The sequence below is a fragment of the Eumetopias jubatus genome, unplaced genomic scaffold (genome assembly GCF_037043125.1).
Source record: "Eumetopias jubatus isolate StellerSeaLion01/CBP00866 unplaced genomic scaffold, mEumJub1_p1.0 scaffold_15, whole genome shotgun sequence".
Lineage (NCBI taxonomy): Eukaryota > Metazoa > Chordata > Mammalia > Carnivora > Otariidae > Eumetopias > Eumetopias jubatus.
Window position 1 is genome coordinate 5,181,698 of NW_028274821.1, and position 14,757 is coordinate 5,196,454.

Below are 14,757 nucleotides of genomic sequence, written 5' to 3' on the forward strand. Positions count from 1 at the left end.
TCTGGTCTTGGTTTCATGTTCATTTCTACCAGCGCAATGCTCTGCTCTTCTGTGCAATGTTTGTGAATGTCTCCAAAGTCCTCCTTCCCTCTCGCCTCTGTCATTCTCCCTTTTTCTACTATAGGTGGTTCTGGACCAACAGATGGGGGAGAACCCTTAGTTAATGCTGACAGAAGTGACTCTGCTGTCATCGGAGGTAACAGGGCTGTGAATGACCCGGTCCTTGGCGTTGTTGTCACTGTTGGCATAAACCAAAAAATGTCTGAGAATCCGCGCTGATGTGCGAGGTCAATGGCAGGCCACACACATTTGCTGATGTTCTTGATGGGATTGCACCCGAGTCAGCATCTGCAGGCGCTTAGTGGAAGGAACCCGTGGTTCCACGGGGAGGCTTTTAAAAGGATAGTTGCCAAGCTACGGAATAATAAGGTTTTTCATTTGAAAATGCCCATTCATATGTTCAGGATATATGTGTGTGTGTGTGTATATGACATATTCACCTTTACTTCTTCGATTCAAAATAGCCATGGACCTCCCAGTCCATTAGCCCAAAACTTTTAAAAATAATATTAAAATAAAAAAAAATATTAAAATGAAACATTAGGTGAGAGAAGCACCTAAACTATGCAAATTGCCATTTTCGTAAATATAAAGATAGAAAACTTAAAGATTTCTCTAAACATAAATATACAAAACTGTTTCTGGTGTCAGTCTTATCTTAGATTTATATATATCTTTTATATTTATAAATATAATTATTCATGTATGTTTGTATAATATATATACTTTTAGTGTCATATGTATTCTATATATGTGACATTAAAACTGGATATACTGTAAATCTTTAAAGCAAAGTCCTATAGTTAAACTATAGATGTATTTAAATATATATTCATATATAATATATATTTATATTTTCTATCTACTTATATATATTTGAAGAGGTAAAAATAATTGCATCTTAAATATCTCCCAATGTATTCTCTGAAACTATTTATTTGGGTCTGATTTAAGGAATGAATATTCAAGTTTCCTCCTTATGATTCAGAGAGCATTTACATTTATTTACTTAGATTATTGAAATGTGTCAGTTGTAAACTCTGCTTGCTAAGGAGGAAGTGAACTGCTCTCCATTCCATTGCTATTCCAAATAAGGGAATTAGTCCTCGAGCTGGGGGATGCAAGTGGGTGTCCACTCTTCAGGCAGGCTGTGCACCAGGTCAGATTGGATCTGCTCATTTCACTTCTGTTCACCAAGACGCCAATTTTCTCCAGACTGTTAGGAAGGTATTCAGACATTTTCAAGCCCTGACCAAATCTATGTAAGAATGTTAACATGTCCATCCCTATCTCAACTACTTCTATTTTTGTAATGAATGAAGTATATGATCCCCTGATTTCACAAACTCCAAGAACAGAAAACATATATGTTATTTATAATGTATATCTAAAAGGAATACTTTTGTGTTAAAATATAAATCAAATCTTATACCTGAACCATTCTCATTTATTTTTGATGAGAAGACTTTGCTATAAAACAAAAGCTGACTTAAAATAAATCGACTTAAATGTGATTAATATTTTCAAAATAGGAATCAAAGTCCCCAAATTCAAAATGTCGTGGTTGGTGCCATTTTTAGAGAGAGCAACAATGATAGGTTGGTGATAGAACAGAAGATGTGGTCTTTGGGGCCTTATTGCGTTTGGTTAGATATCACTGGCAAGTTGTACAAGGTAAATAAGTTGCACCAATATTATTCCCCTGAGAAATCCTACTTGGCTCCTGATAGACGGGATGGAGAATCAGAGCATGTGGGCTGTTAGGGTGGTAACAACTCAGGTTACTGGCCCCCGCAATTCACTTGGATCTGCCTTCTATCTGTGCGGTGGCCGTTTGCCATGTGGTTTGTCGGCTGCCAAGTATATTGACCCACAGCGTAGAATTCTGGGTAGAATTTGCAGCCCTTTGTCGAAGTGATCACAGACTGCACCCACATGTAAAGTACTTGATCTGTTTAAAGGATTACTCCAAAAGATGGATATCTGTATGTTTTGCACTGTATCACCTTCTCCTCTTGCAAGCCAAGGGGACAATATAGGAAAGGAGAATTCACCTAAATAACATCCACACCCAGTAAACCAGGCATCACAGGGTTTTCTTGCCAAGAGATCCATCATGTAGATGGACAGATAGAGAAAGAGACAGATGTGTAGGTAGATGCAGAGGCAGGCAGACCTTAGTGCTTGTCACAAACACATTTACACTGGAATTGTTGAAAGGGAGGTTATGGAAGGCATCTGATGCATTATTCAAATTATCTCCATCTCTTCAGATAGTGGATGAAGACAGAAGTTATTCTAGGACCCTACCAAACCTCACAAAACAAACCAGCTAGTAATCAATTACATACTTAATAACATCCTGGATGTTTGAGGATAATGGTGACGGTTAATTGTATACTCAAGTGTCCTGATCTGCTGTTATTGAGTTACTGTCCCTGACACTAAGATTGGATATGGTGTAGCTCTTTAAAGCAAAGTCCTATAACGAAACATAAAAGTAATTAAGCAACTCTACTGTTTGTTCTCAAGTGAGATGCAAAATATGTTGAAAGTGATGATTATTCTACCTATTAATAGTTAGGAATCTTTCAAAACGTTCTTGAGCACCTGCTCAGGAATCCCTGTGACCAAATACACCCAAGCAAACTTCGAGTTTGTTGGGCTCCATTAGCTTATGTCTGTCCCAGAGTATAGTGAAGAATCTTCATTTTATAAACACAAATTTTGATTCCCGTCATGAAACAGTAATGTGTTTTCTAACATTTGCTAATTGGAATATTAATGCCTGTGTCAGTCATCTTAAACGTATATTGACTAGTGGTTGCTTTTTTTGGTACCTCCTTGTTTTGGTATGGATTAAACATTCATTCTTTATGAATATGATAGCTTGAGCAAACACTTCTGGGCCTCATTTGACTGTCCCAAACCTGACAGTGTTTTAAAAAAAATCTGAGGAACTTTTAAAACAATACTGCTGTCCAAGCCTCCCACTCAAAGATTCTGAGTTATCGTTTGCTGTGCAAAGTTGGGAACCACTGGCATAGGTAATGCATTCGGTACTTACAGCGTTACCCACAGGAGATGTCAAATAATCTACTTTCCCTATAGCTGAATGTTATCTATATTTTTACAATTTCTAATATGATGGTATATCGGTTACCTATTGCTCCTGACAAATTACCACCCACTTAGAGCTTAACCCAACCCACTTTTATTGTGTCCCAGTTTCTGTGGGTCAGGAGTCTGGGCACAGCTTAGTTGGGTCCTCTGCTCAGGGTCCCAAGAGCCTGCAGGGAAGGTATCAGCCAGGGCTGAGGTCTCATCTGGAGATTCCTCTGGGGAAGGATCCACCTCCTCACCTGCATGGGTGTTGGCAGCATTCAGCCTTGTAGCTGTAGGACCGAGAGCTTCTGGATTTTTGCTGGCTGCCTTTAGCACCTAGAGGCCGCCTGCAGCTCCTTGCCATGTAGGGATTCCCATATGGATTCCCACCGTGACTGTTTGCCTCCTTACAGACACCAGGAAGAGGGGCAGTCCCATAAGACAGGTGCTACAGTCTTATGTAATATAATCACATAACCCGGTAGAGCTTATCACCGTTGTTGTATTTCGTTGGTTAAAAACAAGTCACAGGCCCTGTGCACAAGCAACTGAAGGGGCTCACACATTAAGGCATAGCCCCCCAGCAGCAGAGATCACTTAAGACTCTTTTAGCCTCATAGAAACAAGTGGTATACTCACTGCAGAACTGGTAAGTCAGCAGAACATCAGCGTCAGATTTTTGTTAACAGACTTATACGTAAGTGTTTACTCTACGACAGGGCTGTACACTCTGTCTTTTTAAAATAATGAAAACATGCTTGTTCATTAGCATGCAGTGTGGGCATGACCTAAGAGGCCACGCTGCGGTTCTGAATTTAAGCATGAGGACATTAACTGAAAGCCAAGCTGATAGAGCTTTAGCAAAAAGGCATAAAACTGCTGTATGTAACGGACGTGCGGACTTAGAAGCACACTCAGTGTTTTGATACCACCTAGTTTCCAATTTCCTGGTGATGTAAATATGATGTAAACAAAGCTTTATAATATGATTACATTTTTCCCTTCTCTTCTCCCACCAGGTGTGATAGCGGTTGTGATATTTATCTTGCTCAGCATCACTGCCGTAGCTATACGGATTTATCAACAAAGATGGTTATACCAAAAAAATGAGTCAAATATTCCCCAAACTGGAGACAACGCTGAGACTGCCCTGAAAAGTGAGGTCAACATGCAAAGTACAATTAGTGAAAGCCAGAAAGAATATTTCTTCTGAGGGGCAGCGGTGGCTTACTTAGGGCTCTGGTGATGTGATGAGTTTCTCGCTAAGCCAGGGGCTCCCAGTGGATGAAGCCCAACCCCTCCTGGCCCCCGGGACAGGTGATGGCTGTGTAGCACCATCAGCTTGCTCGAGTGTGGTCCTGGGAGGCGCTGCTCCGTGCTGCTTCATGATCTATTTAAGTAGAAGTGACTTAGGCGTGCTCATTAATCCCTGTGTGGCAGTTTCTGACTGTTCTGGCCCGGTCGTCGAAAATTCAAATGTATTTTGCATAACGACTTGGGGTTTTAAGTGAAACCAAGGATTTGAGCTGTGGTCCTACTCTCTTAAAAACGAGACACGGAAGTTTATAAAAGTCAAAGTTGGACTCTAGTGTTTTGTGGTGCGTGGAAATCTGTGTTTTACTTCCTTTATCGATCACCTACTGACATTTGAAAGCCGGGAAGTGCTTCTCGGATCGTCTTCGAGTACGTTTCCATCTTCCTGTGAAACAGAGCCCACTGGCCAAAAATGCACTAGAAACCTAGAAAAACCCATTTTTTTTGGCCAATTGTTTTTTTTATTTGTCTCTTTTAAGTTAGTTTGCATACATTTTTAGTGATGAAATGAGTACTGAATGTCAGCTATGAAATTGTAGTATTCTGTTCATTTATGGAACAGAAAAATTCATAAGTAGCAGAGCGTGGAAAGCATTCCAGTCTGCAATACTTCACTTATTTTTCTTTGTAATTTGTCATTTTAATCTTTGTAAATTATGATAAAGATCATCTGATGATCTCCCCAAAATGTATATTTTCTAACTGAAGTTGTGCCCAGGTATAAACTGTATACTTAACACTGCAAATGTACCCTTCCTCCATTTCATTGGAAAGAAATATAATCCTCAACTTGTTTCCTTCAAATGTGGCGTGATTAGGTCACTATTCTTTGCAGTCCTGTGGTTCTCCTGTTCTGAAGGTTATCACAACAATTTGATTTCTTGCGACTGTCTTTTCATTTACTTGGGAAAAGTCACATTTTGAACGAAAGCTCTCCATTCCTTTTTCTAAATTTTGAACCCATCTAGGCAAACCATCCCCTGAAATACCATCTCAGTCTAGTAACCATTTGGAGTATCAGTGGAAGGATGCTTACGCTGAGGGAAAATGCAGGTTGTAGGATCTGAACTAAATCTGTCATTCTGGTCAAGAATCTAGGATCTTGGAGTCAGCTTCCATCCAGTGTACCCAAAATCAACCAGTTCATTTCATATTCGGGGATATTTGCAGAGTAGAGGAGCAAAGAATTTGTATTAACCGTGGGAATTGTTCCAGTAACTACTCATGTGGCAGGGGTCATAAGATACTTGCATGGAGCCCACCGTTTGCACTAACTAGCCAGTTATAAATAAAATGTGCTACACTCTTGATATGCCTGCCAGGAATTAGATTGCTTCCTTTGACCACAACAGGACCACCCAGAACTCCATACACTTAGCCTTGCTGTGACTTTCGAGTCTTTGAGTGTATACCTATTTTTCTGTGACTTTTTTAAACAACAGAAAAAGATATCCTCTATACTAAGTCTTTTCTCAAAAAAATACCTTCTTTCTTATGGTTTCGTATTAGTTTTCTATGAGGTTTAACAAATTACCACAATTTAGTGGCTTAATGCAACGCCCATATATTATCTCACAGTTTCTGTGGATCAGGAGCTGGGCATGGGTTTACTGCATTTTCTGCAAGGCTGCAGTGAAGTGTCAGCCAGGACCGTGTCCTCATCTGGAGACTCAGGTGGTGAATCCTTGGTCTTATGGTTATTGGCAGCATTCAGGTCCTTACTGCTGGAGGATTCATGGAAGCCTGCTTCTGTTCAAAGCCAGCAAGAGAGAGAGAGAAAGAGAGAAAGAGAGAGACTCAAGAGCAAGTCTGCTAATAAGAGGGAGTTTCATATAATGTAATGTGGTGATGGGAGTGACAGTCCAAGCCCTTTGCCAAATTCAGTTGTTTAGAAGCAAGTCTTAAGTCCTGCCCACACTCAACAGGAGGGGATTACATAAGGATTTGAACCAGCAGGCTGAGATCAAAGTTAATCTACCACAGTACTATACCTTTATTGAAGTTTCTTTAAGTGAATAATGAAGGATTTTCAGGGTCTCAACCTACTAATATATGAAGAACCTACCCTGAGGAATAATATACATACTTTTTTTTTCAAAAAGTCCTATGCAGAGTGGAGAAGGATCCAAGACAAAAATGATAGGTTCTAGTTAATGCATAGCTGAATTTTAACATCCTGAAATCACTGCAACTTTAACAAATGATCATATTAAGTTCCGGAAATGTTAATCACTTTGATAGCTGGCGTTTTGCAGATTTATAGATAGTGAAATTCATGGTATTCTGCTCTCTTTTTAAAAGAGAAAACAAAATATTTGTACCAAATTGCAGTGATGTTTCACCCACTTTACTGATTTGTAAACTTAACCTGCTTATTTGTTAATAAAATAACCTTTTTGAATTAAATTAGGAAAATATTTTTAAGAGAAATTGAAATTTGAATTATGAAATTATATTGTTTTTCCCCTAAAATATTAAAAAATGTGCAAATGTATATATTCTGTTGTGGTGTGTGTACTACTTTATCTCTACCGTATATAGAGAGAACACTGTGCTCTGTTAATATTATTTGTGATGGTATTTAAATTATCAAACACAAAGTAAAACATAAAGTACCTAATATGTACTGAGTATTACAAGTTAAGATATCTATGAATGTAGATATTTAAACCTTTACCAGAGAACAATAATTTAACAATCAGTAAGTTATTTGTTGAATGTTTACTATATACTCACAACTGGTTGCACGAGATTTCCCCCCAGAGTTCGGTTTCTTGAGCACTATAAATATACCATTCCAGTTTGCAAATAACATCCTTCTATGAAATAAATGTTAAAAGATAATAATTCCCCAAGTTTTATTTTCAAATAGAAAAGGAAAATAGTACATAATTAACGCTTATTATTGGGACTAGAACTTCAGAACCCCTGCTTACTCCATGTTGAAGTAAAGCCCCCCTTCACTACCTCCCCAGTATTATGTAGCAATGTAGAAAAACATATTGGGGCATTCTGTGTGTCTAGAATAATCACTACTTCCGGAATTTTTTCGTTTCCTTTCCTTACAGAACATCTGATACATAATTGTTTTCAGTGGATTTTTTAAGAATAAAATATGAAGTTCATGGTTCTTGCCTTGAAGGAAGACAAATATGATTGGAGTGTTTTCTGTAGAGAGTATAAGTTAGCTCTGATGATGCAGCTGGAATGTTGAAATAGTCTTCCAACAAGGGGGATGCGGTCGACCCATAGTAAATGAAAACACGTTTATTGGGTTGCTTAATCTATTGTTTTGCAATCCATGTAACTAACATGTTTAAAGAGTCCCTCGGTGCCTTCAATGGATCTTGGCTGTCTCCTTCTACCCCAGCCTGGCTCATCATGAGTGGCAACATGGAAGGAAGAATTAGAAAGATAGTAATAAACATGAAGTGGTTTGCACTCCAAAGGGTGGAGAAATGGCTACCCTGGAGCCCATGGGCACATTTTCAAGCTCTAGGGCATTAACAGATTCTGCACACGTTGAAAATACTTACTACAGCTGAATAAAAATATTATTAGTGATAGATCTTTGGGCTACTTAAACCTGCATATGAGTATTACAACTTTTTGGTGGGATGAAAGTGTTCATAAGCACTGGTTTAGCAAATTTAAGTCCAGAGAGAGTTCAAGTTTTTATAAACAACAACAACAACAACAACACAAAACAATTCTCATTATTCTCAGGATCATAGAGAGTTCCTGTTAGCAGGGACATTAACTACCTTGCCATGCAATCTTCATTTCCCCCTCTACATAGGCCCTCAAAGCAAGTCCAGGTTGCTTTTTCCAAGGAAACACTGTTTATTCGGAGTGAAGTCAGGTTGCAAGAGCCTTGTTTTTCTCTACAGGTTCTGCTGGGTATAGCTCCGGCTGCAGTAACTGCTGAGCATTTTGTTGGAGCATCAGCCATAATACGTGGTGTAACTTCATTATAAGTACAGATTGTGTTTTAGTAAGACTGGTCTGTTGGCTAGGATGTGTGGCAGGATTCATCATATATAAAGCACACGGCTGGGAAAGTAAGCTCAGGGCCTACTTCCTAGGAAAGTTTCCGCTTCAGAATTACTAATAATGTAAGACATTTGCCATCCTTTGTGACCAAAAAATGATATATATTCATTTTATTGTATCATTATATATGTTAAAATGATGTCTGGGGTCCTAGCTGGGACTCTGGACTCAGTTTATCATGTTCTTTGTGAATATGCCTCTTTCTCAGGTCTACACTTGCCTTTAGACTTGGAAAATGAGATTTTATAATGTATTTAATATTGAAGACATTTCTTAAGATAGAACCTTTGTAGCTGCATCTGGTGCTTTATGTCCCTAACAGATCTGTTACCTACTTGGTCATTTTCTGTGATTCTCAGAACCAACTTAACCCTCTTTTTCTTTTTCCACATTTTGAGGGGCAGGACTTACTTTTTCTAAAACTCATCATAGTTCCATTTATCCAGCTTTTCCTACTTTGACGCATGAACCTGTAGGAGCTCCTTAGAAACAAAGATGAGCTAAATTGTTTAAGCAGAAAATCCATTTATTGGCAATCTAATTCTAATCAAAATTACTTCCAAAATAAGTTTGGATAACAGCTACCTTTATCTCCTTTATATTAAGTTTTTACTTTATGCCTCTTTACAGTCTCAACTTGTTCCAAATACCTATCATTATCATGATAATTAGTATTCGCTCTTGTCTCTCAGATTGGTATCCCCTGACTCCATTGTTCTTCCAGAATTATTCCCAGACATTAAAAAATAATAATAAAGCAAACATTGTTTTCGGTCAGCAACATGATGTTCCATAACCTCTCTCATTTCTCTGTCCTGAAACACGGAATTAGTTGCCCTCAAGGAGCGTTCTTTCCATCTATTAAAATATAGGAGCACAAGGGTGTGTATAAAAATGTTCCCCATGCATCCTGTTGGAAGGGAGGGCTGTGTCATTGCTGGGCCACTTTAAAGGCAAGGTTGGAAACATTTTAAGATAATGAATTCAAAGTACTATTTCTGGTTTAAAGCTAATTGTGTTCATTTATTTTCCTAATACAAAGTGAACTAACCCATGGGAAGGGCTTAGCACAGCCCTTAACCCACAGTGAGTGCTATTATAATTTACTGCTCTGTTGAGTCAGTTGATGCTTTGGAGATCTTATATATATATATATATATATATATATAAACTGAAATGGAAAGTAAAATGATTATTTGGCTATTTTTTTTTCAATATAAACAGTTGATTCAGATATCTCAGACCCCATGGGAAAAATTCATTAGCTGAAAGTAACTGGTTAATTGCCCTTTCACATCCATCTGAAGACATTGGAGCCACTTTATCCATGGTTATAGGGAAGTCACGGGAGCAGCAGATGTGGTCCTCCACATCAGGGGATGTTCACAGTTAGAGGAGCAGGAATCAGTGGGGCTGGACCCCAATTTCCAGCCTCATTTTGGGACTGCACACAGGGATCAGATTTAAGGAGAAGGATCCTGACCTTGGGTTTTTAAGCCGCAATTATAGAAGCACTGCCCTTCCCTTGTTATATGCAAATGCAGGCATTCAACCCAGAATCCTACAGTCCTGAGAAGATTTGTGAAAAGGGAGTGCAAAATGAAGACACTTTGGATAACAAAAAGTGAGTAAGTCTGCCCCATAAAAATCTTCATCAATGGAATTTTTTAAAGCAACACAGCTCAGTAGAAATTTCTACGAGGATAGAAAAGTAGCCACCATATGATTATCATACGGTTTCACCTATTTATGGAACCTAAGGAACAATATGGAGGACATTAGGAGAAGGAAGGGAAAACTGAAGGGGGGGGCGGAATCGGAGGGAGAGATGAACCATGAGAGACTACGGACTCTGAGAAACAAACAAGGTTCTAGAGGGGAGGGGCGTGGGGGGATGGGTTAGCCTGGTGATGGGTATTAAGGAGGGCACGCACTGCATGGAGCACTGGGTGTTATATGCAAACAATGAATCGTGGATCAGTACATCAAAAACTAATGATGTATTGTATGGTGACTAACATAACATAATAAAATAAAATTTAAAAAAAAAAAGTAGCCACCAGCCACGTGTGGTTATTGATAAGCAGGTGAAATGTGGCTACTCTGACAGGGAGAAAATCATCTAGGAGATTCTGGGCTGAGCCCTTTGTGTTTGGTGCAGACAGCTAGCCACTGACACCTCTGATGACCCAGCAACCCATTCCTCTACGGGGCTCAAGGTCTCAGGGAACAGAGTCATGTGAAGGCTATCCTCTGGGTCAGTTTCTTCCTCACAACCTGAGCAGTGGGTTGTGTGGAGCATATTGGACTGGGTGGCCCTTTCCTCTTTAGAGGAAGAGTCCCAGCTAGGACCCAGACATCAATAGTCAAAACTCGTCTCACAAAGTCTAAGTCCTGGCGGGCTCAAGTTCTACCCTTACTCAAGGAGTAAGTACTTCCAATGTAATGCCAAATATTTCAGGGTAAAAAAAGCATATTGTTGATAACAAAGCCAGGCAAAGGTAATAAAAAAACAAAACAAAACAGGTTTTGAAGGTTGCTGGTCCAAGGCTGTACACCAAGAACAGATTTCGAATCTTGTCAAATGCCTTTTCTGCACCAACTGGGGTGATCGTGTGGTTTTGATCTTCATTCTGATAACGTGGTGTGTTACACTGATTGACTTTCATATGTTGAATCATGCTTGTATTCCAGGAATAAACCCCACTTGGTTATGGTGTATAATCCTTTTAACATGCTGTTGAATTCAGTTCACTTGTATTTGTTGAGGGCTTTTGTATCAATATTGGTCAGAGATACTGGGCTGTAATTTTGTAGTTTCTTTGTCTGGCTTTGGTATCAAGGTAATACTGACCTCCATGGGATGAACTTCAAAGTGTTCCCTCCTCTTCAATTTTTTTGGAAGAGTTTCAAGGGAGTTGGTGTCAATTCTTCTTTAATTGTTTGGTAGAATTCTCCGCTGAAGCCATCTGGTCCTGGGCTTTTCTTTGTCGAAAGGTTTTTGATCATAGATTCAATCTCCTCACTAGTTATTGGTCTGTCCAGATTTTCCAATTCATGATTCAGCCCTGGTAGATTGGGAGTTTCCAGGAAGTCTTCCATTTCTTTTCATTACCCAATTTGTTGGCATATAATTTTTCATAGTATGCTCTTACAACCCTTTTTATTTCTGTGGCATTGGTTATAATGCCCCCTCTTTCTTTTTCCTTTCTGATTTTACTTATTTGAGTGTCCTCTGTTTTTTTTCTTACTTAATCTAGCTAAGGATTTGTCAAATTTGTTGATCTTTTCAAAAAACAACTCTTAATTTTGTTGAAAAATCCTGTTGTATGGTACAACATGAATGCACCATGAGGACATTATGTTAATTGATAAAATAGAAATAATATATAATTCCATTTATATGAGGAACCTAGAGTAATCAAATTCATAGAAACAGATACTAGGAATTATGATTACCATGACATGGGGGGCAAGGGGAATTATTTAATGAGTATAGAATTTCAGTTTGCAAGATGGAAAAGTTCTGGAGATCTGTTTCATAACAAGGTGCATATACTTAACACTACTGAATCTGAATGGTACTCTTAAAAATGGTTACAATAGAAAATGTTATGTTGTATGTTTTCTTTATCACAATTAAACACACACACACACACACACACACACACACACACACACACACACACACCGCAACGAAAGCTTGCTTTCTCTCTAACCAAAGGAACTGGGAAGGGGCAGCCTATCAGGAAAGAAAACTTTTAGGGTAACTGTTCTACTCTTTTTTTTTTTTTTTTTTTTTTTTAGTACCTGGCTGGCTCATTGGTGGAGCAAGCAATTCTTTTTTTTTTTTTTTAAGATTTTATTTATTTATTTGAGAGAGAGAGAGAGAAAAACAGCATGAGAGGGGAGAGGGTCAGAGGGAGAAGCAGGCTCCCCGCTGAGCAGGGAACCTGATGTGGGACTCGATCCCAGGACTCCGGGATCATGACCTGAGCCGAAGGCGGTCGCTTAACCAACTGAACCACCCAGGCGCCCTAACTGTTCTACTCTTGATAACACCACAGAAAAACCTGTAGTCCCACTCTCAACATGCCAACAAAGGTCAAGTACAGATCCTAGACTTCTTCCCTCATGAGGCAATAACAAATTACCCCAAAGCGTGCTCTTTACCAGGGTAATGTTGAAGAAGGTCTGCAAAGCAGTAAGGATTTCCCCATCCCCCAAAGACCTGTTGCAGAAAGCACGTGGGAGGCTGGATTCCCTCCCCCACCCAGCAGTAGCAAGGGCTCCCCACCGGGGGGGCTGGTGAATGGTCAGGATTTTCCCTAGCTGCCTGTGATAACAAGGCCAACCCCCCTCCCGGCCATATCGTTGGAAGCCACAGGGGAAGGATTCACAAGACCCCACTACCTATCTCAGCCAGGGAGGTATCATACAGGCCCCCATGTGGAGTCAAACCCCCACCCCTGCCTGAAAGTAATGAGGACCCCTCACGGAATGGGGGCTCAAGGTGGCCAAATAAGTAATTTGCACTTCTACCCGCACCTGGCAGAGCTAAGTTGGCATTCCCCACTTCCTCTACTGACTAGTGTCAAAATAAGCTAGCTAAAACAGTAGGTTTAAATAAGATCCAGATTTGGGGCACCTGGGTGGTTCAGTCGTTAAGCGTCTGCCTCCAGCTCAGGTCATGATCCCAGGGTCCTGGGATCAAGCCCTGCATTGGGCTCCCTGCTCCGTGGGAAGCCTGCTTCTCCCTCTCCTGCTCCCCCTGCTTGTGTTCCATCTCACATTCTTGCTGTCTCTCTGTCAAATAAATAAATAAAGTCTTTTAAAAAAATAAGATCCGGATTCTTATAACATAATGCCCAAGATATTCAGGTTTCAGAAGAAAATCATGCATCATGCTGAGAATGAGGGGAGGTCTCTGAATGAGGAAAGATCGATAGATGTCAAGACCAAGGTGACAAAGATGTTAGAATTATCCAACAGATGTTAAGCCAGCTATCATAAGAGAACTTCAATAAGCAATTATGAGCCCCCTTGAAACAAGATAGAAGATAGTCAAGTCTCATAGTTAAGTCTCGGCAAAGAAATAGATCATTTATAGAAGAACCAAATGAAACACTTAGAAGTGAAAAATATAACAACCAAAATAAAAAAACTCAATGGGTGGGCACAACAACAGAGGTGAGAATGAATGAATAGGAAGATAGACAAATAGAAACTAGCCAGTTTGAACAGGAGACTGATAGGAGTCTGAAAAAGATGGATGGAGCTTCAGGGTCCAGTGGGATGATAACATAAGCTATAGTGTATGTGCGGTCGGTCTCAGGATGAGAGAAGGATGTCGGGCTGAAAAAGAATTCATGAGGGGGAAAAGTACAGCATAGGGAATATATTCAGTAATTCTGTAATCACTTTGTGTGGTGACAGATGGTGACAGCACTCCTCCTGGCAAGCACTTTGTAATGTATGCAATTGTTGAATCACTATGTTGTACACCCGAAGCTAATATAATATTATGTGTCAACTTACTTCAACAAGAAAAAAGAAACACTGACTTGCAGAAAACTTCCCAAATTTGGCAAAAGACATAAACTTGTAGAGACAAGATTGCCAGTGAAACCCAAAGAATTCTAAACCACCACGCATTGTAGTCAATCTTCCAAACACAGAAGACAAAACATCTGGAAAGCAGCAAGAGAGAAGCAATACCTCACCTGCAGAGCATAACCGTTCCAGATGGCAGGGGATTTCTTATCGGCAACCATGGGGTCCAGAAGGAAGTCACATAGTATTGTTCAGGTACTGAAAGAAAAGACTTGTCAACTCAGAATCTTATATCCAGCCAAAACGTCCTTCAGGGGTGAAGGGGAAATCAGGACATTCTCAGATGGAGAAAAAGCAGGACTGTCTTTCAGCAGCAGAATTAGCCTAAAGGAATGGCAGAAGAAAGTTCGCTACACAGAGAAGAAATCACAAAAAAAGAAATCTTGAAACACCAGGAAGGGTAAAAAAGGACACGCTAAACAGAAATATGGACAGATCAAGGGATTTTCATTCTCCCCCTTGAACTATCTAAATCGTGTTGGATGGTGAAAGTAAAAATCGCAACACAGTGCGATGAATTTCCGAATGCATGAGTAGGAAATGTCTGAGACAAGCATAGATGGAATGGGTAAAGGGACTTCATTTTAAAAACAGACCCTGGTCGTTTATGTA

General features: G+C 39.6%; 1 protein-coding gene across 3 annotated transcripts in view; it reads left to right on the forward strand.

Annotated features, from left to right (window-relative positions):
- Nucleotides 1–6,750, forward strand: part of LOC114219815 (contactin-associated protein-like 3) — a 185,826-nt gene extending 179,076 nt beyond the window's left edge. For all 3 annotated transcript variants that reach the window (XM_088019136.1, XM_088019135.1, XM_028117407.2), the window contains 2 exons: nucleotides 125–196; nucleotides 4,185–6,750. In XM_088019136.1, coding sequence (XP_087875262.1) covers nucleotides 125–196; nucleotides 4,185–4,378 — 266 coding nt within the window. In that variant the 3' untranslated portion in view covers nucleotides 4,379–6,750. The remainder of the gene's footprint in view (nucleotides 1–124; nucleotides 197–4,184) is intronic.
- Nucleotides 6,751–14,757: the final 8,007 nt, after the last annotated feature.